Genomic DNA, 26,119 nt, shown 5'->3' on the forward strand with positions numbered 1-26,119 from the left:
CCCTTCCACATGGCTGACACCAAAAACCCGGGTTCTGTACATACCACCTCATCCTGTGGATGACGTCTGAACAGAACCTGTTTCAGAGTCTTTTCCTCCTCCCTACGACCTCCCATGCGCCTCTCTTGTCCCTCCGTCCCTGGGGCTGGGTTCCAGGTTGACCAACAGTGTCCGGTGGCGCCGAGCCATTGCTTGTTGGCTCAGGGCATTTAAGGTAAACCAGGATGAGGATGCTGCCCAACAGAAGATCCTTAGAGCAAAATGGCTATTCACCAACCCGGGGAGGATGGGCTGGGAGAGGCTGTGCTTCTGGGCTGCTCGCGGGCGGCATGGCCACCCTCTCTCGGCCTGACAGCACCCCACACCAAAGCTCACTGCTGGGCCTAGACTGCACTGGGAGTTGGTCCCCAGGGCAGAGGGGATGGAGAGGCCGGGACATCGGCTGATAGACCCCAGGGAGTCAATGCATCTCCCTGCCTCCCGGTCTCCAAGAAAACCATTCCAAAATGGAGCCTGGCGGAGGCTTCCGGGCCCCCAGCCAGCGCCACCCCCTGATCTCCTGCAGGTGCCCCCCAACAAAGGTCACAAGGACCCAGGAGGTGAATGGGCCAGCGACACATCCTTCACAAAAGAAGGAACAAAACGAATAAACGTACAGAAACATATTCAAAATCTTCCGTCATGAAGAAATGCAAATGAACACAGTGTCTAGCCTGCATGCCAGCAGTGAGTTATGTCCTGAGTGGGAGCCGGCCGGGAGGGCGGGCTTCATGGCTCCGGCGCCCCTCCACCGCCCGCCAGCTCAGCTTCAGCTGGAAAGGAGTGTGCTTGTCACAAAGTCAGACACTCAGAAGCGTGTAAAGCAAAACTGGACGGCCTCTGGCTCCTGTACCAGCCTCAGCCCAGACAATCGTGCTCCTTCACGGCAACTCCAGGTAACAGTGGGTGCTCTACGTGTGTGCACACACACATGTGAACACACAAACACACATACGTTAAAACAGAAATAGGCCCACGATATCAATACTGTGTCACAGCTGGATTTTTCAGTTACCGTATTCATGGCCTCTATCCTGCCAGCATGCCAGCTCAGCCATATCTCTTTCTAACGGCTGCTCCAGGTTCTGTGTCTTTATTTCAACCTCCCCTATAGACAAAGACTTGGGATGTTTCCCCTTTTTATTTTTGCGTAAAAGAAATACTATTACATTGAACTTCGGCGCGTATGCAGGTGAATATACACATGAGTGCACTAAACCTCTGCGCATGCACAAAATCACACATCAAACCTTTGTCTGCGCACATGTACACCCGGAACCTCTGCGTGCACGTGTGTACACACACATATTTATACATTTGTGCACGTCTGTGAATTTGTCCACAACCAAGGCTCGAATCTTTAAAGCAGCAATCGACAACATGTCACAAGAACTGAAAACGTCCCCCTCTTTGATTCTGCTTCTGGGAACCCACTGGAGAAAGAATCCTATTTGTGCACAAAGCCCAAGCACACACAGGTTTCTCACAGGATGAGCAGAAAATTGGAAACAACTAAATGTCCAGGAGAGCTACACGGGCAAGGGAAACGTCATCTATCTGCCCAAGAGGATATTATGTAGGCATTAAAAATGGTGGCCATTAAAAAGACATAACAGCACTGAGTTTACGATAGGACATGAACTGAAAATAGCAGGACAGAATGCACACAATCCCGGTGGGTGGGAGTGTACGCTGGCCCACGGCGCGTGGAAAACAATTGGTGCATCTCATGAAGCTGCGCACACACCCCGTGGGGCTCACGCGGGCTCCCTGAGGGATTCACTCCTCTGCACCAAGGAGCTGTCACAGCGGCATTGTTCAGAGGAAAAACCCGCAGAACAAACCAAGTGGCAATGGACAGGAACACGGACAAACTGGAAAACAGTCCTAGCTTGGAGTACCGCACGGCAGTCCAAAGAAATGAGCCACGTGGTGTTCGACACGGGGGCACAGAGGACCACAAAGGATGATGACATTTTTACAACGCTCAAAATCAGACAAAACTAAATGATGCATTGTTGGGAAATGTACACACATGTGGACAACCTGCTTTAAAAGAGGGAGGAAATGATGCACACAGCATTCCAGCAAGTGATTCCTTAGGGAGACAGGATTCCAGCAGCTGAGACAGGGGAGGGACGCGCCCGGGACGGCTCAGTCAGCTCCAGTTAACGCAGCCGTGCAATGGGCGACAGGGGCGCATTTTATGATTATGCTGCCCAGTTTACACAACTTACACATTTTTTTGCATGTATAACTATAACGAAATTAAAAATAACTTTTTCAAAAACCAAAAACCAAATTTTACTAATAGCGTGTCTACCACTCTATAAAAGAACTTAGGCATCAGAAACACTAACAATAGACACAAGGCTGGAGGAAACACGCTGAAACGTTAACAATGGCTGTGCTGGGTGGGAGCACGCAGGTAGGACTTCACCACTCCTTTGCTTTTTTTCCCTATTATCCAAAATTTCTTTGGTAAGCAGGTGTTACTTTTATAATTAAAAAAATAAAAAGGGAAACTCTCCAAATCATTAAAAAGATCAAAGGCAAAAACAAACAGAAAAACAAGACAAAGCGAAGATCTACCCGTCACAAAACAAAAAATTGCCCCAAGCAATCAGCCCACGGTTCCAACAGGGAAATAAAACAAGCCAGTCAAAGGGTGACACCTGTCAGCTCAGACCTTGCAGAAGACGAGGTGGTCCCGACGCCTCCCTCTCCTTGGGGGGCCTTGGCTTCCTCCTGCCCACCAAGCCCTTCAAGGGCTCCAGACATCAGCACCCATGCCGACAGACCCAGGTAGGGGCTTTCTTGTGGACTAGTAATTTCCCGGGGCTGCCATAACAAATTACTACAAACCGGTTGCTTTACAACAATAGAATGTATTCTCTCACAGTTCCGGAGAAGTCCACAATCAAGGTGTCCCGAGGGCTGCACTCACTCTGAAGGGCTAGGGGAAAATCCCGCCTGGCCCCTTCCAGCTCCGGGGGCTGCGGGCAGTCATTGGAGTCCCTCGGCTGGTAGAGGCGTCGCTTCCATCTCGGCCTCCGTCTTCACATGGCCATCTCCCTAGGTCTGTGTGTCCTTTTCCATCTCTTTGAAGGGCCCTCATTGAATTCAGGGCCCACCTTAATCCAGTATGCCCTCATCTTGGTCCTTTCCTTAATTACATCTGCAAAGACCCTTCCCAATAAGGTTCCACTCTGAGGGTCTAGGTGGCCGAGAATTTGAGGGAACACAACAACCCACGACAGACACAGTTCCCTGGAACTGAAGACACATTTAACTAACTTTTGTGATGGGGAAGCTGGGCAGGTGTGCAAGGCAGGACAGCCACTCCAAGGCCAGGCAGACTGTGTATGGGGCATCTCCTGGCCCGGGCTCTTGCTCTCGGAGGGGACAGCTCCTGGGGACACGGGCTGGTCCATCTCATGGGCCCTGCTGGGGTTCCTTCCCTTCACCCCACTGGGGAAGGCGAGCCCCATGCCCTGAGACCCTGGTGCTGAGCCACACACGAGGGGTGAAACGCCAGCAGGCCAGCATCGCCCTCACCCTTGTGGCAGCCATCTTTCATTGATCTCCACTCGTTTTTCAGACGTGCATTTCCCATCGTAAACTGTGCTAAATGCTATTTAGTAGCTAATTAACTTTCCATGGGAGGATTTCTCTAATTGCACACTCTCCCCGCTCCGCCGGGTCCTCGGGGACACAAAGCTGTCCTAGAGCATTTGTTCTGCTCGCTCCTACCTCGCAGGCACAACTTCCACCCCGACAACAAACTGCCAATCAAGCCAGCAGAGGTCAAGGGGGACCAAATTAGGAGCCCTCTGCTACTGCCAAACTTGCTTGGCGAAGCTTAATTTAAATAGAAAGCAAAAAGGTTAGGAAAAATAATTTTTCCCAATGAAACTCTTTGCCAGGTGGCAGAAAGGCGCTGTCCTCTGCTCTCCGCAGTGGCTGATTTCTTCTTTGAAATGTTCTGACTGGAATCTGTTTATATTTTGTCTGCACTGGCATCTGCCATCCATCAAATGGAGAGATAATCAGAAAACAAAAGTGTCTGATTAGCATCTGCATCAATCACTGTGGTCTGGTTACTGCGTGGTCTCAACACGTGGGAGGCAGGAGGCAGAAAAGGTGTGCATTTGGTCCACACCCGCCCACTCAGAGCCAAAAGCCATCACTGGCTTTGTCCACTGGTCTCATAGCTTGTATACCTAGGACACGTGGACACTGGCCCCACATCGCAAGTCCACGTTCGCTTCGTAAATGTAAGGAGCAGACCCCTGAGCGCCGCATCCTCAGCATGCCCATGGCGCTGACGCAGCCTCCAGGACATTTTTGGAGATGCCCTGCGTGCAGAGCATCCACGTGAAGTCTCCAACCCTGACACCTTCGTCAGAGAAGACAAAAGAGAGAACAAGCAGTGCCTCCCGCCAAAGGTGTTTTCCACCTCGGAGAGCGGAGGCCAGGCCGAGACTCCCGGGTTTGAAGGGTGAATGGCAAGGGGTGTGTCAGCCGGTGACACTCAACTCCTGCCTCTTATTAAAGGGCGGAGCCACCACAGTGAGCGAGCAGGTTTAATCTTGGAAAGCAGTGTCCTGGTTGGGTTTTCCATTCATCAGGAAAGGCTCACAAACCTGGCCCCGCAGGAGGCTGGGGCCGAGCCCTGCACGCTGCGTCTTCAGGGGATGACCTTATCCCTGCTGGGTCAACAGGAAGGTCTGGTTGAGTGAGAAGCCTGCAGACTGGTGCCTGAGGTCCGCCCCCTGGGCAGGCTGGGCTGGGGTGGGCCGGGGCTGTCGAGGCATGCCCCGGGTGACGTTTGTCCTGACCGAGGGGAGGAGCTCGACCTGAGGTCCCCGGACATAGGTGGCCCTATGGTCCCCGCTGCTATGTTTAGCCGTCTCCCTTCCCGCAGCAGCCTTTAAGCAAAGCCATCTGGGATGTACTTTGTTTCCACAGAGGGCCCCTGAACGTGAGGTGGGACCCTGGTATCTGCTCTGCAGGCAACAGAAGGTCAGGACGAGGACTGGTCATGGAGCTGCGGACAGGGTCATTGCCCACAGCAGAGTCAGGTCTCCAGCCAGGAGCAGGTTTGCAGGAACATCTTTCTGGAACATTGCCGCAACCCCAACCAACAGAGGGAATTGTCCTAGAACATCTCTGCCTGGGTAGGGTAGGGAACAAGCATTTCTTTAAGGATGGAGTAACCGGGTGCGGGATGTGCCTGGTGACAAGGAACCAGTGCTGTCTGGGAGGGTGGAGGCTGGGGAGTGGGGGTGGGGATGTCCCAGGGAAGAATTTTCCTTCCAGCTTTGTGACCGTGACCTCTCTGGGCTGGGAGAGCCCTGGGCACTGCCGCAAGCTGGTTCTCAGGCGGAAGGGTGTTCCGTGGGAACAGGGAGATTCAGGTTCAGAGGCGACAGGGGCTCCTTCAACAGCAGCCGCTTTACAGGCGGGCGAGGAACTTTCCTTCGTGGAGCTTTTAATCCAGGGCAGACACACGCGCACGGCCGGGAGGAGTGTGTGAAGGCACCCAGGCTTGGACCCTTGGAGGGTCTTGGATGTTAGGCTTTCATGAAACCGGGAGGGGAATATCTTAAACTCGCAAAAACCAGGTAACTCAGCAATTCTGAGAGTGACTTAGAAAAACAAGGGGAAAAAGCAGGTGGAGGAGAACGAGAGGACACTGAATATTTTCTTCTGATTCAAACAAGATCCTTTTAACTTCCTCCTGAAACTGTGTGTGTGTGTGTGCGAGTGTGCGTGGTGTCTGGGTGTGAGTGTTTTGAGCCAGGATCCCCATTCCCGTTCAGGCCCAGGCCAGCCTTCAGATGTGAAAGGATAAGAGCTTCCCCTGTGGGTCCGGGCCCCAGGCGCCGGGATTAGGAAAGAGGGGGAAAGGGATTGCGTACTCCCAGAAATCGCTGTGTTTATTTACTTTGAACGTTTTCCCTGGACACCAACAGGGAGGTGCTGGCCTGGCCACCAGCCCTGGGCTCCTCAGCAGGCAGGCGTCTGCCCAGTCTTTTATGTTCTTTCCAAAGTCACAAAACAGAAACAATACTGCCTGGAGAAGTCACGCCGGCCAGTGGACCTCTCTCTCCCCAGCTTCAGCAAGAGTTGTGGCCAATTTGCCCCAACTGGAAAAAGTTTTCTTTTGTCAAATGTAGAGAGCTGTGCATTGAGTCCAGACCCCACACAGTCAGCTCCACTGGGCGTGTTCCCAAGGGGCATGGTGGGCACGACCCGGATGGGGCTCCAACCATGGATCTACCCAATCATAGGATGGAGGAAAATCAGACACCGCACAGCCTGCCTGCAGCCAGCTCCACCCGCCGGGCCTTCTCCTGGTGAATCTACATTTCTGTGCTCCATGCCAAAGAACTGGGTCAGCACACCAGCAACTCAACAGACTAGCTCCATCGCAAAGGGAACAAAACCCAAATCACTAACTTTAGGGGTGACTGGGGTTTTTCTGGAAGGTCCTTTAATCAGTAACCAGCCACAAAGCAAGACTCAGTGGCCCCTGTTTGTTTGGTCAGTTAAAGGCTCATAAAAATCAAAGCCGAATTCCGCCACGCGCAGTGAAGTCTGTCCTGGCCAGCCCCGCTGAAAATCCACCCTGTGGCTGGGTCTCTGGCCGGGCTGGACCGTGTCGCCCGCATCCCAACCCATGCCTGCCCTCCCACCCCAGGCCTGTTCTGGGGATCCAGCACCCTCCGTCCTGCCGAAGAAAAGCCTTTCAATCAATAGAAGAAAATTTTATGTTTCCGCAAAGGACGTTTCTCAAATTGGAAAAAAACCAAAAGAGAGAAGCAGAGATGGTGAGTAGGACTATTTTTCTACCGCCCATCATACAAGCTTGACCTCCAGGTAAACACGTGGTGTGAACGGCCAGGGCGCAGGGACCCAGCAAGCCCACTCACAGCCGGGATTCCAGGTGGCCCCAAGGGCACCCCAAAGGTGGGGACCACTTAAGACCCCCCAAGTAGCACTGCTTCCCCTGATGAAAAAGCGCTGGGAGCTCAGGAAGAGATTTTGCCCACTAACTAACTAACTGGAGGGAGGGTCCTCCAAGCCGAGTCCCTCCGGACCCGCCCATGGGTGGCACTCCGGGCCTCTTTACCCGGCTACCTGCGGTTTTACTGAGCGGGTAGGGTGGATGCCACTGGCTCCGTCGGCTCAGCCAGCGTGACCTTGAGCAGGTCACCTTTCTGCTCTGAGCCTTGTCTGAGGGACAGAGAGGCCCCCAAAGAAATGTGCTGCCTGGTTATCGGGAGGATGAAAAGCCATGGGGCTTGCCTGCCATGGAGAAAGTCCCAGCAAGTACCAGTTGTCTTTGCTCTCCCGACATCGTCATGGCCAAGGCACGTGCAGGGCTCAGAACTGCTTTAAAGGCCTCTGAGCCTGTGGGCGGCCACTTCCATCCTTGGCAGTGGCGAGTCCACACAGGCGTGGCTGACGGGATGGCCCCGGGGCGGCCTGAGGTCCTCGCTGGGGGACCCTGTGCCATCAGGGATGCTGGCCTTTCAGGGCAGGTTCTGCCTGACCTTTGGCACTCGCCAAACTCAAATGTCACGCTGTGTATTAGCTGTTTGTGGACCTGGACTTTGAAAACACCCACGACAGGCCAAATGCATCTGGGTTCCAGCGGGAAGGCAGGTGTGCCCTCCAGGGCAGTCGGGTGTCAGCCGGGGACCTGCGCCCCCATCTGTGCCCCCACCCCCTGCCACTTTGCTCCAAGGCAAAGGGGAGAGCCGTTTGGACCCCGACCGAGGCCACTTCGAGGCCCAGCACACTGATGGAGGTGGGAACCAGAAAGCAGGCCACTTTACTAGGCCAGCCCCACAAGCCAGGCCAGCCTCTCCAGTGGCTTTTGCTCATTTTGCCCGGGACTCGGGGCCCCCGAGACCCCAAGACCCCAAGCTGCCCTCTGCCCGCTTTGCTGCAGGCTGGGAGGACTCTAGAACCTTCATTAAAATAGAAAAACCAGTGTTCACATACCAAGAAGAGGGGCATAGCCACTGGCCCTGGGCAGTCTCATCACACAATGTTACTGAAAGAGACTGGGCGGAGGGGCATTCGCTGTGCCCTCAAGGCTGGCACACCCAGCCAGTCCCTCCTGACACCGCCCTTCTGGATTCCCACTGTTGGCCTAGCGGACGGTGGGGTCGAGGTGCACTGGTCAATGTCCACCCTCTTGGGGCAGCTGGGGGCTTGGGGGTAGTGCTAGGGAGCTGGCCCTAGGCCCGTGGTTACCCTCCCTTCAGCGACAGGCCCAGCGCCCACAGCAAGGAGGGCACAGGCAGTTTCCCAATTCCCAGAAAACAATGGGGGAAGAGTCTATTTTTCTGAGTTCTGGGAAAGGTTGGGAAAGTGTTCCTGATCTAACCTCGATAAGACTCTGAGCACCTCCTCCAGGTTTCCCACCCTTCAGAGTCTCGCGGAAGACCCAGCTTTCCAGGCCAGCGCCAGGCTGCCCCCTCAGCTGTTTTCTACTCGGACTGAACAAGTCCTGTTGAGAGCAGGCGTCCGTCTTTCAGGGAGGTGCGCAGCGGCCAGTCTCGGCCCCCAGCCAGTGAGCAAAATGGGGGTGGTGGGACCCCAGGCCCCAGTCAGCCCTCCGGCCATCACGCTGGAGCTGGCGGAGCAAGCCTCTCCTGCCAGCCCGGGCAGAGGTGAGTGGCAGCATCAGAGCTGGCTTAGGGTCGCCCACGGCCCGCAGCCCTGGACCACAGCGGCATGGTTTCCCAATGCCCAGATCAAGACCGACTGCCGGCGTGGGGGGCAGTCAACGCAGGCTTCCCGGGCCTCACCCAAAAAAGATAGTTCTCAAAGGGCTGGAAAGACGTACACCCAGGGCGGCTCCTCGCAGGCTCAGTCACCTTGGTGATCTCAACTTCTGTCTCCTTCTGTCTCTTTTTTTTAAATTGTGGTAAAATACACCTAAAATTTACCATCTTAGCCCTTTTTAAGTGTACAGTTCAGTGGCATTAGGTACAGTCACATTGCTGTGCAACCATCACCCCCATCCACCTCCAGAACCCTTTCATCTTCCCAAACTGAAGCTCTGCCCCAGTGTGAACACTAACTCCCCCCACTCCTCCTCTCACAGCCCCTGGCGCCTCCATCCTGCTTTCCGTCTCTATGGATTTGACTCCTCTAAGTGCCTCATGTCAGTGGAATCACACAGTATTCGCCCATCTGTGTCTGGCCTATCACACTCAGCATGATGTCCTCAAGGTTCACCCATGTTGCAGCAGCTGTCAGAACTTCTTTCCTTTTTAAGGCTGAGTAATATTCCATTGTGTGGATGGACCGCATTTTGTTTATCCATCATCCGTCCACAGGCACTTGGGTTGCTCCCCCGCTTTTGGCAATTGTGAATAATGCTGCTAGGAACATGGGTGTGCAAATATCTGTTTGAGTCCTTGCTTTCACTCTTCTTGGGTACCTTCTATATTGACCACGTATTATCTATATAACAACAATAAGTTTTTAAAAGCAGAGGTCCAGCAAAGTAAGTTTTGGACAAGGCCCCTTGAGACTCAGCTGGGCCATCCTGGAGGTCACTGTCTACACAGGAGAAGTGAGAAGCACAGAAACCAGGCTGCATCCGGCCGACACCCCCGCCACCATCCTCGTTCTAACATCAGCCATGTGCCTCTGCTCTGGGGCTGGAGGCCAAGCGCACCTGGGACCTGCCCGGTCTCTGGGAGACCATGGTTGGCGTGAGGCAGGTTGGGGGGAAGTCCTGCTGGCAACTCTCCAGCCACCAGACCCAGAGAAGAGATGGAAAGTCAGCGGGGAGACAGTGGCCAACTGGAAATAGAGACAGGACAGAGGGAAGGAGCGCCCAGTGGCCCCACCGCCGAGGGAGCCTGGCCTGGGTCTTAGCTTGTGTCCCCTTCCCCAACAGCACACACCCGGCTAGCCCTTATAACTGGCTCTGCTTTAAGGCGCTGGCCAGCTCACGTCCACGCTAAGAAAACCAGCTCAGGAAGTGAGAAGTGAGGGAGGACAGGTGGGCAGCCAAGGGCAGGTAGACCCCCTTCCCTAGGGGTCCTTGGATCCTTAGCCAACGGGGTGGGGGCGCAGGGGAGGGGGCAGGCTGGGAGGCCCGGTGGGCGGGTGCTGCGGGCAGTGGACACCCCTGGCTGATCTGGGGGAAGCCTGCCATCTGCTGGGCATGCGGAGATCCCTCCCTCGGTGTAGTGCCACCTCCAGGAAAATGGGGTTTCAGAGAGGCCGTGTTGGCCAGCCTCGTCCTTCACAGAAGTGGCTGGGCTGTGATGCCCAGCAGACTGGATTCTGGGCTGGAGAAGACAGGCCACCCCTCTGCGAAGAGCCAGGCCTAGGCAGACCTCGGTGCCCCACGTCCATGTCCAACCCCGGCCACGGGCCATGCCTGCCCGGGAGGCGCGCACGTCTGCCCGTGGACCAGACAAAGGCGCCTCTCTGCAGGCCCCCTCACACTGCGGGGCACACAATGCGTCCTTTCACCCCAGGTGGGTCTGGCGGAGCGTGGCAACGTCCCCAGGGGTGCCCGGCCTGCTGCTGGCCCTGCACTTCACTGCTCGTGGTTTGGAAGCTCAAGGAACTGTCGCTTTCAACTACCGTCAGGGAAACTTCTGAGACCTGACATCCATCCTCATCACGTCGGTCTCACCCCGAAGGTGAAAGCCTAGAAGTAGAAGCCTCCGTGCACCCGCGCTCTCCCAAAAGGGGGGACCACGACCCCAATTAAATCAAGGCCGTTGGAAGGGCGAGCACATGAAGCTCGGGAGCGAGCAGCGAGCCTGCTGTCACTCGACACCCTTCCCGGCAGCCCGGCAGCCCGCCAGGCTCGGAGAGGGACCGTAGCTACCAAAAATAATCCTCCCAGTGTTTAAATATTTACAGAAGCAAGACAGATCCTGATGCCTTTACCATCTACAGAGTCCGCCCTAACCGCCAGCCCCGGGGCTCCTGGGAGAGGCCACACCCACCACCGCCCCCTTTGCTGGGTCCCAGGTCTCCTACCTTCCCCCTCCCTCCCTGATGCCTGCAGGGCTCCTCTTCCCGTGACCCAGGGACAGCCACTCTCCCTCCTTCCAGAATATTTCCACTTCCAGCTTCTTACTCCCATGTTACCCTGACTCTGGCAGGCACCTCCCTCCCACAGCACTTTCTTGCTCCAAAGCCCCTTGGGAAAGGCCCCCTTCTCTAGGGGGTCTGTACCTTATTTGGGAAAACATCAAAATGTAACAGAAGTGGCATTTGTCCATCTACGCCCTCAGGCCAGTCTCAATGCCCGCCTTTCCTGGGGACCTCAAGTATGCTTGGGGGCCAGTCCGCATATCGGTCTTGTGGGCACGTACGGTCACCGTCCTATTGTACGGAGGAGAAAGTGGGGCAATGAGGGTAGTGACTTGCCAGGGCACATGGCAAGGCAGAGCTGAGATGTGACCTGGGGACTCATCTCCAGGGTTGCCACACTTGGGAACCAACTGTGTCACCTGAAGCTAAGGAAGGTCAGGGACTTTCTCTAGGCCATGAGCTAGCACTAGAGTCCAGGCCTGCTTCCACCAGCCTTGGCTTTCAAAGGGCAGGTGGTCAGGGCGACCAGTGTGGCTGGGGTCTTCAGCTGCCCTAGATGGTCGGGGAAACCATATTTTCAGCTTCCCCAAACAGATTCCCTGAAGCAAGGAGGCATGTTCTCGATGTAGGTGGAGGGGGCCGCCAGGAGCCCTTTGTCCCCCGAACATCACAGGTGTTTAAGGAACACTGGTTGAATTGAACGGAAAACCAAGCGAAAATGCCCTTTCTGTTTACCCTGCTGGGAATGAATGTTAAGGCAAACAAGTGGATATGGGAACGTTTGATCAAAAGACAAAGGTCATACCCCCTCCCACCCCCGCCTTTAGAGAGGATTTCATCAGTATTGGGTTGCATTGCAACAGCCAGGCTTGAGTCCCCGAAGGCAGAGCCTGAGCTCCTGTCTCACCTGGGTGGCGCTGCCACATGGCTGCCTCTGTGAGCTCGCGCTCAGATCCCTCAGAAGCCCTGCCAGGGCTGCTGATGCAAGAGCCGGGGCCCCAGGGCCTCTGGCTTCCGGCTCCTGAGGGCGACCCAAGCCGTCAGAGCAGCACAGCCCCCCGGAGAGCATCTGCACAGCCCCTGTGCAGCAAATCATCAAGGGTTGCGTCAAGGGCCCCCAGAGGGGCTGTCGTGGTTTGTCAGCTGAGTGGAGAAGGCGGACAGCAGTTTCATTGCCCTGTCCTTCGACATCCCTCCTACGAGACCACTAAGTCCCCAGGGAGCGCTGCCTCAGCTCCTGGAGGCAGCACATCCTTCTTTCCGGTTCAGGAGGGTTGATGCCCGTATGTGCTCCCTGTCCTGACAGCTTCATAGACAGGGGTCAGCCTTCTGAGGAGCTCACAGTCCCTTGGAGGGCAGTCAACAGTAGCATGATTTCAAGGCGACCGCCAGGTGCAACAGCTCCACCAGGCATCTCTTCAGAATCTTCATCCCTGGGTGACAGACCTGGCCAGTGACTTCAGAACCCCTGCTCAGAGCCAGGGAGGAGTCAGGGCTGCAGAACCTCCTAGAGGGGCAAGAGAATGCTCTCCAGACCTCCTCCTAGAAGCCACCCAGCCATCAAGGACAAAGGCGGAGGGCAGCCCAGGAGAAAAGGGTGTTAAAAAAAACCAGGACACCACCCTGTATAGAGCCAAGCTGGCCAAGGCAGTGGTCCCAAGCCGCATGTGGCATCAAGCACTCGAACGTGGCGAGTTAAAACTGAGATGTGTTCTAGGGAGTTAAAACTGAGATGTGTTCTAGGGGAAAAGGGCACGCGGGATTCCCAAGACTCAGCACAAAGATAGAATGTAACGCATCTCTCAGCAACAGCGTTTCATACTGATCACATGTTGAAATGGTAACATTTGAGGTGTATCAGGTAATTATTAAAATTAATTTTATGTCTCTTTTTACTTTTTAAAATGTGGCTATTAGACTCACACAAATGTGCCCAGCTGATATTTCGCAAAGGGGCAAAAGCAATTCAGCGGAGGAGGGGGAGCCTTCTCAACAGCGGCGCTGGGGGAGTCAGACACCCCCGGGGAAAAGAGGAACCTCGCCCGAAACCTCGCTCCTAACGTCAAAATGAACTCAAAATGGATCATGGAATGGAAATTTGAATTAAATGTAAAACGTGAGTCTAGAAAGTCTCTAGGAAAATAACATAGGAGATCATCTTTGGGATCCAGGACGAGGCTGGGAGTTCTCAGACTCGACACCAAAAGCAAGATCCATAAGAAAAATTGCTCTGTTGGACATCATCAAAATTAAAATCTTTTGCTTTGTGAAAGATCCTGTTAGGGGGATGAAAAGATAACTATACACTGGGAGAAATACTTGCAAATCATATATCTGACAAAAGACTAGTATCTAGAATACATAAAGAACTCTCAAAAACGCAAGCGTTAAAAAGAAAACCCCCGTTAGAATGTGGGCAAAAGACATGAAGAGACATTTCACCAAAGAGGACACCGACGTGGCAAATAAACACAGGAAAAGGTGTTCAGCGTCACTAGGGGGACGAGAACTACAATCACAATGAGATAGCATTACACACGGATCAGAATGGCCAAAAGAAAACATGAGCCCACCAAATGCTGGCAAGGATGCAGAGAAACTGGATCACTCACCTATTGCTGGTGGCCATGTGAGATGGCACAGCTACTAAACAGGCAATCACCATTTGTGCGACTCAGCAACTGCACTCCTGGGACTTCATCCCAGAGAAATGAAGACCATGTTCAGACAAAAATCTGGATGGAATGTTCGTAGCCGCTTTATCTGTAAATGCCCCGAACCGGAGACAGCCCCTTAGCGCCCTTCCACGGGTAGACAGTTAAGCTGGTCCGTGCACATCACGGAATACGACTCAGCAATAAAAAGGAGAGAGCTATTGATACGCACAACGATGTGGAAGGAGCTCAAGGGAAGTAAGCTGAATGAAAAAAGCCCATCTCAAAGGTTACACACGGTATGACTCCATTTATATAAAAGTTTTATAAAGATGCAGAAGAGAGTAGTGGCTGCCGGGGTCAGGGATGGGGGCAAGGAGCTGGCTATGGCTGTAAGGGGTGGCAGAGGGAGCCGTGCGGTCAGGGAACAGCTCTGTATCCTGGTTGTGGTGGTGACACACACAGCATGTGATACAACTGCACAGCACTCTACACACACGTACACAAACGGAAGCTGGAAAACCAGGGAGACCAGTGGATTGAACCCACCTCGATCTCCTGGTCCAGAATGTGTACTACGGTTTTAAGCAGGATGATGTCACTGGGGGAAGCTGGGTGAAGGGTGCATGGGACCTCCCTGTACATTTTTTTGCAACTTCCTGTGACTCTATAGCTATTTAAAAGTAAAGTTTTTTTTCAAATGTGGTTACTAGAAAATTTTCAATCGCGTATGTGGCTCACGTCCCATTTCCATTGGACAGCGGCGGTTTAGAGTAGGAATTAGCACAGTCCAGGCTCCTGGCTGTCTTTGTACAGCCTGTGAGCTAAGAATGTTTTTTTTTTTTTTTTTAACAGATTTTATCTTTCAGAGGAGTTTTAGGTTTATAAAAAAACTGAGCAGAAGGTATAGACACTTCCTACATACCCTCCTCCACACACACGGCTCCCCCATTATTAACATCTCGCATTAGCATAATATGTCTGTTAGACCTGACGAACCTATATCAATACATTATTATTGACTAAAGTCCAGGGCCAGCAGTTAAGTTCACACGTTCCACTTCAGTGGCCCGGGGTTCACAGGTTCGGATCCCAGGTGCGGACATGGCACCGCTTGGCACGCCATGCTGTGGTAGGCGTCCCACTTATAAAGTAGAGGAAGATGGGCACGGATGTTAGCTCAGGGCCAGTCCCCCTCAGCAAAAAGAGGAGGACTGGCAGCAGATGTTAGCTCAGGGCTAATCTTCCTCAAAAAAATAAATAAAAATAAAATAAAAATAAAGAAAAAAACCCTACTAAAGTCCACAGCTTATATTAGGGCTCATCTTGGTGTTGTGCATTCTGTTAATTTGGACACGGGTAATGATGTGTACCTACCATTACAGTATCCTACAGAGTCGTTTCACTGCCCTGAAAATCCTCTGTGCTCCGCCTGTCCACCCCTCCTTCCCGCCACCTCCTGGCCACCACTGATCTTTTCACTGTCTCCATAGTTTTGCCTTTTCCAGAAGGTGATAGAGTTGGAAGCACACAGCCTGTAGCCTTTTCAGACTGGCTTCTTTCACTTAGTAACATGCATTTAGGGTTCCTCCATGTCTTTTCCTCGTTTGATCGCTCATTTCTTTTTAACACTGAATAATATTCCCTTGTCTGCAGGGACCAGTTTTTTTATCCCCTCCCCTACTGAAGGACATCTCGTTTGCTTCCAAGTGTTGGCAATTAATAAAACTGCTACAAACATCCGTACACAGGTTTTTGCATGAAGAATGGTTTTGAGCATTTTTTAAAAAACATTGAAATAATCAAAAGGAGGAGAATATTTCATGACACGTGGAAATTATATTAAATTCAAATTTCAGAGTCCAAAAATGAAGTTTTATTGGCACCCAGCCACGCCAAATCACTTATGTATCGCAAGGGGCTGCTGCTCTCTACCCAGGCGGAGTTGAGAAGCTGCACAGAGAACACGCGGCCACTAAAGCTGAAAACACTCACTGCCTGGCCCTTTGTGGAAAAGGTGTGCTGGCCTCTGCAACAGATAATTACAGCCCCCCACTTTGCAAGGCCAGAGAGAAACGAACCAAAAGATAAGACCAATGCTAGAGGGACCAATGACCATAAATATCTTCCTTACGCCTTTTTCCCCAAATTTCTAAAATGGACATATATTGCTTGCGTTATTCTTAAAGGAAATTTCTACAGCATCTTTGCTCGGCCCCCACCCACCTCCCTGGGGGCTCCCGACCAGACCCAGGGGCCGACAGGGCCGGGCTAGGTAGGGTGACTGATTTCCAAGTGATCACTGAACAGGGCCTTCGAAGGGCCTGATTTTGTTTTGATTTTTTTGCTTTCTCTTTTTAACTTCAGAGTTGGAATCTCAGCCAGGAACTCGTGTGCTGTGACCTTTGCAAGTGACGCGAGCTGTCTGTTCCTCAGCCTTCTCTAAAACGGGAGAAGGGCACGGACCTCGAGCGTCCTTTCAGGAGTAAATGCATCAGTGCCCCCACAGCAAGGGTGGGGTCGAACAGTGTCCCCCAAAATTCATGTCCACCTGGAGCCTCCCGATGTGACTTTATTTGGAATCAGGGTCTTCACAGACATAATTAGTTAAGGACCTCAAGAGGACATCATCCTGGATTTAGAGTGACTTATGTCCCGACAAAAAGAGGACGCAGAGACACAGAGGCGACAGCCATGCGAAGACAGAGGCAGAGGCTGGAGCGAGGCGGCCACAAGCCAAGGGCGCCTGGAGCCGCAGGAGCTGGAAGAGGCAGGAAGCACCTTCAGACCTTCCCTAGACGTTCAGAGGGAGCACGGTCCTGCCGACACCTCGATCTCGGACTTCTGGCCTCTGGAGCTGTGAGAAAATCAATTTCTGTTGTTTGAAGCCACCCACTTTTGGGTCCTCTGTCACAGCCGCCCCAGGAAACGAACACAAAGCGCTCAGAACCAGCTGGCATGCTAAGTGCTGTGAAAGTGCCACTTGTGTTTGCCCTCCTGGTAACAATTTTTACTACCTGCTCCGTGCAGAACCCTTTCACTCGTCACCTCACTGGACCCTCACAATAGCCCCATTTCACAGATGTGGAAACCGAGACACAGAGAGGCTCAACACCTTGCCCTGGCCAGGTCCTAGGGATCTGGGTGGGGCTGAGGGTCACATCTGGGCTCTGACCACAGAGCTAGCCAGGCTCCCAGCCCTGCAGGACCCACGGGGCCTCCCCAACCAAGCTGGCCTGCCCCTGCTGCCCCCAGACAGTGCGTGTGAGCCAAACAGCCACCCGAGTCACATGTCAAGGGACTGGACACTGTCGAGACCCAGTCTGAATTCTTTGGCAGCCCCTCCAAGCTCCTGAAGCCAGTGGCAGCCACCGCCTGCTAATGAGCTCCCAGAGCCGAGGAGCAGAGAGCAAAGGGTCCGTGCTCGGCCCTGGGTACCGGCCTGGCTTCTGAACCTGGCAGTGGGGCTCCCCGGCCGTTTCCAGCCTGCCCGGAGGCCCCCCCCACCAGACTGCAGGGCTCAGACCTCCTGGCTGCCCTTCCTGTACCCCTGGTATTGGCCAGCCCCCAGGCACAGGGGGAGCAGCTGGTGACAGCCACCTTGACTGGGGGGCACTTGGAGGGGAGGGAGAAGCCGGCACGCAGCCTGCCGAGCGCTAAGAAACATAAGACAAGATTAGCCTTAACGAAGCGCAGAACAGATTGCAGGGTGTCGGGAGATAGGATGTTTGAAAGAAAGAAATCTCAGCTCCCGGGTGCAGAAGCACAAACAAACCCAAACAACAGATCTTTGGAAGCTGCCAGCTCCCCGGCTGCCAGGCTGCTGCTGGGGGCCCGGGAGGGGCTAGGGCGGCTGTGCCCAGAGCATCCTTAGGGCACCTGGGCACCTGGGCTGGCCCCATGACTGAGCTTGGAGGAATCTTCCTGGAATTTGGACGGTAAGGGGATGCACTTCTCTGAGTTCCCAGTCAGTCCACCTCCTAAATCTCTCTGGAACCCACTGACGCCTCAGCATCCCATCCACAACTGACCACACAGACAGTCAGCCCCTTCTCCGAGGTGGAGCAGCCCCTGGACCCACCCTCCATCGCCAGTCCTGCTGGAGTGGCCTCCTAGGACATGCGCTGGTCCAGTCCCCAACCCTTCCTTACTGCAGCATCGAACCTGGGCTCACCACGCCTCCCGGCTGTCTCTTGCCTCTGGACCTTCACCCTGCTGGTCCCTCAATGAGATGGCTCCTCCTTCTTCCCTGCCCCCGCCCCCCCCGCATCTTCTCAGGGCCACACCTTTCTCATGAGCCCCTCCACCTTGTCTGTCCTTCTCCCACCTCTGGGAAAGAATTCTTATTTGCTGACAGCTACTCTGAGCCGGGAACAGAAAGACGGGAAGCAGTGAAGTGCGGCTCCCTCCTTTGTATCACGCCCCTCCCCTGCAGGGCTCATTTCTTCTCCCATTTCTGGGAGAATTTCCACTCCCTCCTTCAGGCTTGTGTGCCTGCCCTGAGATGGCTGGACAGAAAAGGACCAGCAAGGCTATTTATGAAAACCACCAGGAATCACTGAGCATCCAACAGGATCATCGCACCAACCACTGCCCTCAAAAGGCCCTGGTGACCTTGCACAACACCGTCAGGGTCCCCGGTGGCAGCTCCCTGGCAATGACACTTTCAGGCACTCGGACTTAAGCCACGGAGCTCACCAGTTCTGGCTCCTTCTCGGAGGCTGGGATTCCTCCCAGAGTGCCTCATTTCATCAGCGCGCAGGGTGGGAGGAGCAGGGGCCAGTTACAGCAACGATGACAATAGGTATTAATAATTCAGCCTTTATGGCTGATACCCTGGTGTCATAGAGCCTTTTCCTCCTAAAGGCAAAAAGCACTTAAGATGCCATTTATTTCAGCCTCGCGCCCGGCAGGGTGGCTGGCTGGAGCCAGGCTGAGCCTCAGGCCAGGCAGCAACCTTCCCACCTCGCTGGCTTCGGCCTGTAGCTTCAGGGTAACCTGACCGCTCCTGCCACCCGCTGTGAAACCGGCCCCTTGGGGGTGGGGGAGGGGCACCTGCTCTCGTCTCATCTTTTCCCTTTTCCTTTGGACAGAGAATTTTGAGGGCCTACTCTGTGCCAGGAGCGTGTTTCCACCTTCCCTGCTCCTCCCAAGGACTGCTCATCTGGACCTGCGTTGTCCAAACGGAAACCCCTTGCCGCATACGGCTATTAAAATTTAAATTCACTGAAGATGAATAAAATTAAAAATCCAGTTGCTCAGTCTCAATAGCCACATTTTCAAGGCTCGATCCCATACATGGTTAGTGGCTACTGCACTGGACAGCGTCCATCACTGCAGAAAGTTCTACTGGACGGCGCTGGTCTAGACGGGCCGGTAAGTCTCAGGAGAAAGCAACAGTGCAAAGCAGTATAGTTTAATGCCACACGAAGGGATGCCCAGGGAGCGGCGGGCACAGAGAGGACCCCTGCGGGCTGGCTGGGGTTTCCACAGTAGAGGGGAGAACATTCCAGCTGGAGGAAGCAAGGCTGGGAAATGGGGAGCCTGCTCGGGATGGCTGGGCAAAGTGCAGTGTGCATGGGAAAAGAGCAAGAGGAAAGGATGAAGAGGCAGGTGAGCATCTGAGCAGGAGCCTGTGGGCAGGAGGGCCCGAGTCCCCCTGTGGCCACGCCCGGCTCTCCTGGACGTGTGTCTGAGCTGGCATGACCACTGCACCAATGAAGCCATGGTGAGAGACACTGCATGCGAGGCCACCCAGCTCATTCTGTAACCCCGTACATCACCCTTCACTTGGGACGGCTGCCCTGAGAATGCACGCCAAGAACGACAAGAGGATCCCACAAGGGAGAGGAAATGAAGCACACATTCCCCCTGGGGGGGCACTAGTGACAAGCTCCAGGGTCTGAGGGTGGTAGATCATTAGCGTCGCTTTCATTGGAAGGACCTTACACAGGCCCGGGGGCTTTTTCATTAACAATATCCGAGACAGCAGGCGAGGGCGAGCAGGTCTGGGCTGTACAGGGCTTTAACTGGCTGCCTATTTTTAAAACTGGTTTTCATCATAAGAGTAACATAATCACAGTATAACATTTTTGGAAATTGAGAAAAGAAAAAATTGCTCATAATCACACTATCCTAACACACTGGCACATCTTCCTCTCAACCCGTGCTGTCTAATATGGCAGGCACATGTGCAATTTAAATTTATATTAGTCGATAGGATGTAAAATTAAAAACTCAGCGTCTCAGTTGCACTAGCCACATTTCGAGTGTTCCCCAGCTGCGTGAAGACTGCATTGATGGCACAGGCCTAGAATATCTCCATCCTGGTACCGTGCTGCTCCAGACTGCCTCATTCATGCACCAGCCCTTTCCACAGATTTGAATCAAAATGTGCACATAATTTGCTACCTGCTTTGTTTTCGATACACTGTAAATTCCCACGCTGTAGCACAGTCTTTATAAACACTTAGCACAGTCTTTATAAGCACTGCATACTCTTCCATCCAGGAGTATGAACCTTCTGGACCTTTTGGGGGTCACAAACCCTTTGCACAGTCAGACGGTGCCCCCTCCCTCAGAAAAATGCACACGCATGAGCCCACATACAAGAAGCGGCGTAAGATTTCGGGGGGCTCCCAGGCCCCAGTTAAAACTCCTTGATCTAGTACATGACCTGTAATCGATTTATCTCCTTCTCTACTGCTAGATATTTAGGCTCTTTCCCTTTCTTTCCCCATTATAAAGAACACGATGATGAACATCTTCACGTAAGTGTGTTTTATTGCTGCAATTTAGACGATTTCTTAGGACGAGTTCTAGAAGAGACATGTTGACTTAGGGAGTAGGAGCTGTGTTCTGGTTCTTCAGACATATCACCAATGCACTTCCCAAGGGTGGGGCCAGTTGACATGCCACACGCGGGGCCACACGAGGGTCCTGTTGTATTCCACCCTCACCCAACTGCTCCTTGGGCCTGGACCGGGTACCTTTCAGGACAGAAACGAACGATGGGCTGGCCACTGATCCTGCCTGGTGGCCACCCTCACCTTCATCCCAAACCCAAGCCCTGATTTCTGGCACTATGGAAGGGACGGGACTAAGAGAGCCGCAGGACTAACCCCGCTCATAAAACAGACCTCAGCGGGGGAGGTAATTCGAGGGCCCGTGACGGTGAGGCAGTCGCAGCGGCCCTCCTGGCCCACCCACTCCCCAGTCGCCTTGAAGGTCCATGTGGTTGCGGATTTCCATGCATCTCTGTGCTGCGGGCTGGGGAGTATGGCAGGTGGCCTTTCCATCTGGGGACTCGGGCCTGCCTGGCTATGCCCCACAGGTAACACATGAACGGACACGGCCATTTTCAGCCACTCAGCCCTCTGTGAGCTACTTGCGACGTAACAAAATGTTTGGGGGACCCTTGAATCCCTGGGGGCTGCTCTTCCTCCTCGCCCACCCCAGGCCACACTCTCAGCCTCCACATGTAGTTTGTAGGTTCTGCCACTAGAGGGATCCCGTGAGCCAGCCTGCCTACTCCCCTCCTGGGGACCCAGTTCCCAATTAAATCAGGAGCCTTTGCTCCAGGAGCAGCCATTGGGGCACACAAGCCCTCAAATCCCAGCCCCCCTGCGGGGTGTGTGGTCCAACCTGGACGCCGGTGCTCTGGCCTCTTCTCAGATGCCCTCTCTGCCCAAGACACAAGGACCACACCTCCTTCCCTTTGGTCCCTGTCACAGTGCGGTTTTCAATCCTGGCTGCACACTGGAAATCCCTGGGGAGTTCCCACACGGCCCATGCCTGGGACCTACCCCCAGCTCTGGCCCTACCCCAGAATTCTGGTTCAATAAGTCTGGGTGCGGCTTGGGCATCAGGATTTTCCAAAGCTGCCCAGGGCATTCTCATTTGCAGCTGGATTGGGAACGCCTGTTCTATAGGGTCCCGTGCCGCCGACCGTGAGTCCGGGATTCCCGGTCTCATCCCGTGTGGGCGCTGTGGGGGTGGGAGGGAGCAGAGGAGTGCTGACTTTGCTTCCAGGGTCTCCATGTTCTGGGGGCACAAGACCCGCACAGTGGCTCAGAGCAGAGAAGCCAGTACTCGTGGGCTGCGGGGACCGGCCAGGGCCCAACCCTGGCTCACACCAAAACATCTGGGAAAAATGCCAGGGCCAGGGTCCACCCCTGCCCCTTTCAGAATCTGTATCTGCTTTTTTTTTAAGCTCTCCGCAACCTGTCACACACGACTGGGCAGGGAAGCCGTGTGCCTCCATGCGACACCTCTCATGTTCCATCTCGGACACAGGCTTTCTTTACCTCAGGCCCCACTGAAGCGCGTGCTCCCGGGAGCCACGGAGGGACCCCATTCAGGTCCGTCCTGCCCCGGCACAAAGCCTCAGCTGAATGGGACTGATAGAGGCCAGAAGAGCGAGTGAGAGGGACTGCTGGGCCTCCACGGTGGAGGAGGCACCTCTCTGATCACACCGTCTCCGAGCAGGCCCAGGAACTGGTGCGCTGCCTGCTAAGCAGCTCTAAGCAGACAGATGAGCCCTAAACCAAACTGAGTAGGCAAGGCTCCGAAAAGCAACAATACAGTTCCCAAAGCTTGACCACACAAAGGCCTCCTGACGGGGCGGCCAAACGCCCCACCTGACAGACATCACCCCCTTCAGCTCAGGAGTCTGCGTGCAGCAGAGTGGGGCTCAAATCCAACTGTGGGTCGGAACCACTGGGATATTAGTCAGCCATGAAAAGGAATGAAGTCCTGTCACCAGCTATGACGTGCGTCAACCTCGAGAACATTATGCTCAGTGAAAGAAGCCACACAGCCACACAGCGCATGATTCCGTTTACATGAAAAGTCCAGAACAGGCACATTCATCGAGACAGAAAGTTGATTAGTGGTGGTACCAGAGGCTGAGGGATGGGGACTGGGGGGTGACTGCTAATGCGGATGGGGGTTCTGGAACTACACCGTGGTAACTGTTGCACAACACCATCAATACATGAAATGCCACTGAACTGTACAATTAAAACATACAATTAAAATGGCTATTTTGGCACATTTTTGTTACATGCATTTTACCACAGTGAAGGACAACAATCTCCCTGCTCGAGGGTGCCACGTCTGTCCGAGGCCAGGAGAACCTGCAGGAAGAGCTCTCAGCCTCGGCACCACCAGCGTCAGGGCCGATCGCTCCGTCGTGTGGGGCTGTCCAGAACAGCACCCCCGGCACCCACCCACTGGAAGCCAATAACACCCCCAATCTCAGTTGTGACAAAAATTTCTCCTGGCACTGCCACACGTCCCCTGGGGGCAGAATCGGCCCCAGGTGAGAATGGCTGCTCAAGAAGCATCCAGACTTGCCTGGGCATCAGGACTGTCCCAGAGGTGCCCTGGGGGAGTCCCACGGGCAGCCAGGGTGGAGAATCAGCAAGGTGGAGGGAGGGAATGAGGGGGCCAGGAGTGACTTCTCCGGCCCTGTAAACAAGTGTCACCATCCCATCTGATGAATGAGGAAACGGAGGCTCCAAGAAGATAAGAAGCTCGTCCAGGCTCGTGCCAACCAAGCCTCCCTAATTCCCAAATCCAGGCTCCTCACATGATGGGGCTGCTGGACGCAGCTGAGTAGGCCAGGCCCTAATTCTAGTTCTGCCAATGACACCGCAGCCATGAGACCACAGGCCAGGCCCATCACACCCGGGGCAGAGTGAAGATGGGAGCTTGGACACCTGTCCCTCCGCCTGGACCCCGGGGGCGCTGGGCACCTGTCCCTCCGCCTGGACCCTTGGGGCTCTGGGCACCTGTCCCTCGGCCTGGACCCTGGGGGTGCTGGACCGCCGCAGGTCTTGCTGCACTGGCAGGTGGCACCACCAGGGGGAGCTCTGACTAAGCCCAGCCCGCCAGGCCCAGGCGGGGTTTTGAGTTCCATTCCCAACCTGGTTCCCCGGTTGGAAGTGCCACACAGCTCAGGGAGTCCTCGGGTACCTGGAGTCCTCGGTGACAGCTGGCTGCCCCCCTTCCTGTGCGCTCTCCAACACTTGAGACAATGCTAACCGTGCACCCTTGGGGGGATAAAATCAGGGAGGAGTCCACCTCAAATTCCTTCCTGCCGAGGCCAGCAAAGTGTTCCACGTCCCTCCGCCCCGTCCCTTTGCTCCCTGGCTTACATCAGCTCCGTGGGACCTTATGTGCTCCAGGTCTGGTAGAGACCCAGCCGGGTTCAAATCCAGCTCGACCAGTGTTCTGGCTGCACGACCTCCAGCAAGTTACTTAACCTCTCTGAGTCTCGCTTTCCCTTCTACACACAAGGGGTAATATTAGGACATCAGGACTTACCTCACAGGGCTGGGGTGGTTGTGAACATAAAAATAGGTAATTCATGGCACCCTGCCCGGTGCCCAGGACTGTCTACACCTGGCACGTGCCCGGCTCACAGCATGAGCACAACAGTTATGTGCCCACTTACTATCATCCTTGCAGCTGTTGGCCTAGAAATCTAACGAGGGCGCGGACCACAGGCAGAGAAGGGGAAGCAGCTGCAGGGGTCAGAGGCACCGTCCTGTGCTGGCCCTGGCTGCTCTGGGTTCGCACAAAACCCCCATTCAGGAGCCTCGTGCACGCCCGCCTCTGTGAGGCCCTGAGGACCCCAATGATGCTGCGTGGTGGCCGTCACAACGCGGAGACGACCTGCGCCAATCAGGCCCACTGCAGGGCAGGGGTCTAACTTCTGCCCCTCCCCGCCCCCGCTCGTGTGGCCTGGGCCTGTGAGCCCGCCAAAGCACCAGGCATCTAGTTCCCCTGGGCTCTCTGCCTGCAGAGTAAATGTCACCAACATTCCCTTGGGCACTGCGTTCCAGCCGCCTATAGCTCAAGAGGGGTGAAGTCGAAAGGCTAATGTCCCCCCGGGGCCATAAGGCAGGGCCACATGCCTGGCTTGGCTGCAGGCGGCCGTGGAGCCTGTCTGGGGGCCAGGCCAACCCCTTATGCCACCACACAGGCCTCTGTGAGTTCGCCTGGGGGCTGTGGGATGACCGACCATTTCCTGCCCCTCCAGGGGTGAGAACATGAGACACCAGGACCCCTGGGGGCCTGGCCCTGTGGGGTTTGGTCTAGGTTGTGGGGCCGGTCAGACCTGGCAGGGACTGCTTAGCTGTAGGTGAGGCCATTGAGGGGAAGGGAGGGGGGATAAGAAGGTGGAACTCCCCCCCCCCCAACATCCTTTACAATCTCCTCGGCCGGGAATAGAGTGACGGGACACAGGTGCCGAGGCCCTGGCATGGGGAGAGCCAGGCGCCTGCAGGGCACACTCCATCTTCAGTGCTCCGTGAGCAGAGCTGGTGACATACGCAACTGCTCCCCAGCGTGCCCGGTCAGGCCTTTGGGGCCACCCCAGAGTCCAGGACCAGAATGAGGAACTCACCTGCTCTCGCTCTCCAGGAACACAGAGCCGCTGCTCTCCGCAAGGGCGGCGCTGATGGGCGAGAGGCAGAAGGGCGAAGAGAAGGCGTCAGAATCCGAGTCGAAGGAGCTGTCCCTGCTCACACCGTCGGCTGACAACTCCAAGGAGCCCTCCTCCTCGCCCGCCTCGGGCCGCAGCTCCCTCCCCTCCTCGGTCCCATCCTGCGAACTGATGGTGGACAAGATCCCAGAGTCACTGTGGGCTGGCTGCGAGGCCGCGAGGGGGCCATCCATCCCCAGGCCCTGGGCCAGCTTCTCTCCATCCTCCAGGGAAGGGCTGATATGCACGGTGTCCCGGAGGCTCTGGGCCACCACCAGGATGTCCTCATCTCTGGGGATCAGGGTGGGCCTTGGCTCCGTCGGGGAGGGCTGGTGGGGGGTCCCCGAGCTCTGTGTGCGGCGGGCCCGTGGGCGGGGTGCCCTGCGCACAGGGGAGCTCTCGGGGGTGACGTAACGCAGAGCCTCCTCATCCTGTCTCTGGATCCGAGAGTTGGGGACCCACGCGAGGATGAGGGTGGCCCCCAGCAGCTCGTCCTTCTCCATGTACAAGCACAGGTAGCCTGTGAGGGGACAGAGGACAGGCGGTTAGGGAGGGCAGTGGACGCAGGGCCTCTGGCTGGTTTCTCAAGGCCACATCTGTTATCAAAAATGTGGTGCTATGCCGACGAGTCAGGCTTCGGACGCAGCCTGGCCCAAAACACACCCAAGGGACACAGCCGAGCTGGGGACTAATGAGGGCTCTGGGGATTTTCTAGCAGGCCCGGGGGCACCGGGCCCCAAGCAGTGGCACATCCCGTGCCTTCAGAACCCCACCTCGCCCACCGTCTGGTGGCCCCAGAGCCTTCCTGCCTGTGGTCAGCCTCCACACAGGGGCACTTCCTCCT

The 26,119-nt window shown here is 55.0% G+C and overlaps 1 protein-coding gene and 1 long non-coding RNA gene across 7 annotated transcripts in view; one reads left to right on the plus strand and one right to left on the minus strand.

The window, feature by feature from the left end:
- The window catches only part of TBC1D16 (TBC1 domain family member 16), a 77,294-nt gene that overhangs the window by 32,166 nt on the left and 19,009 nt on the right, over positions 1-26,119 (minus strand). For all 6 annotated transcript variants that reach the window (XM_046677545.1, XM_046677546.1, XM_046677549.1 and 3 more), the window contains exon 3: positions 25,198-25,795. In XM_046677545.1, the coding sequence (XP_046533501.1) occupies positions 25,198-25,795 (598 nt within the window). The remainder of the gene's footprint in view (positions 1-25,197; positions 25,796-26,119) is intronic.
- On the plus strand, positions 2,562-20,733 carry LOC124247823 (uncharacterized). The gene is made up of 3 exons (XR_006890840.1): positions 2,562-6,875; positions 13,048-14,083; positions 16,152-20,733. It is a non-coding gene; the product is annotated as an uncharacterized LOC124247823 (long non-coding RNA).

Source organism: Equus quagga, chromosome 11, assembly GCF_021613505.1.
Source record: "Equus quagga isolate Etosha38 chromosome 11, UCLA_HA_Equagga_1.0, whole genome shotgun sequence".
NCBI lineage: Eukaryota > Metazoa > Chordata > Mammalia > Perissodactyla > Equidae > Equus > Equus quagga.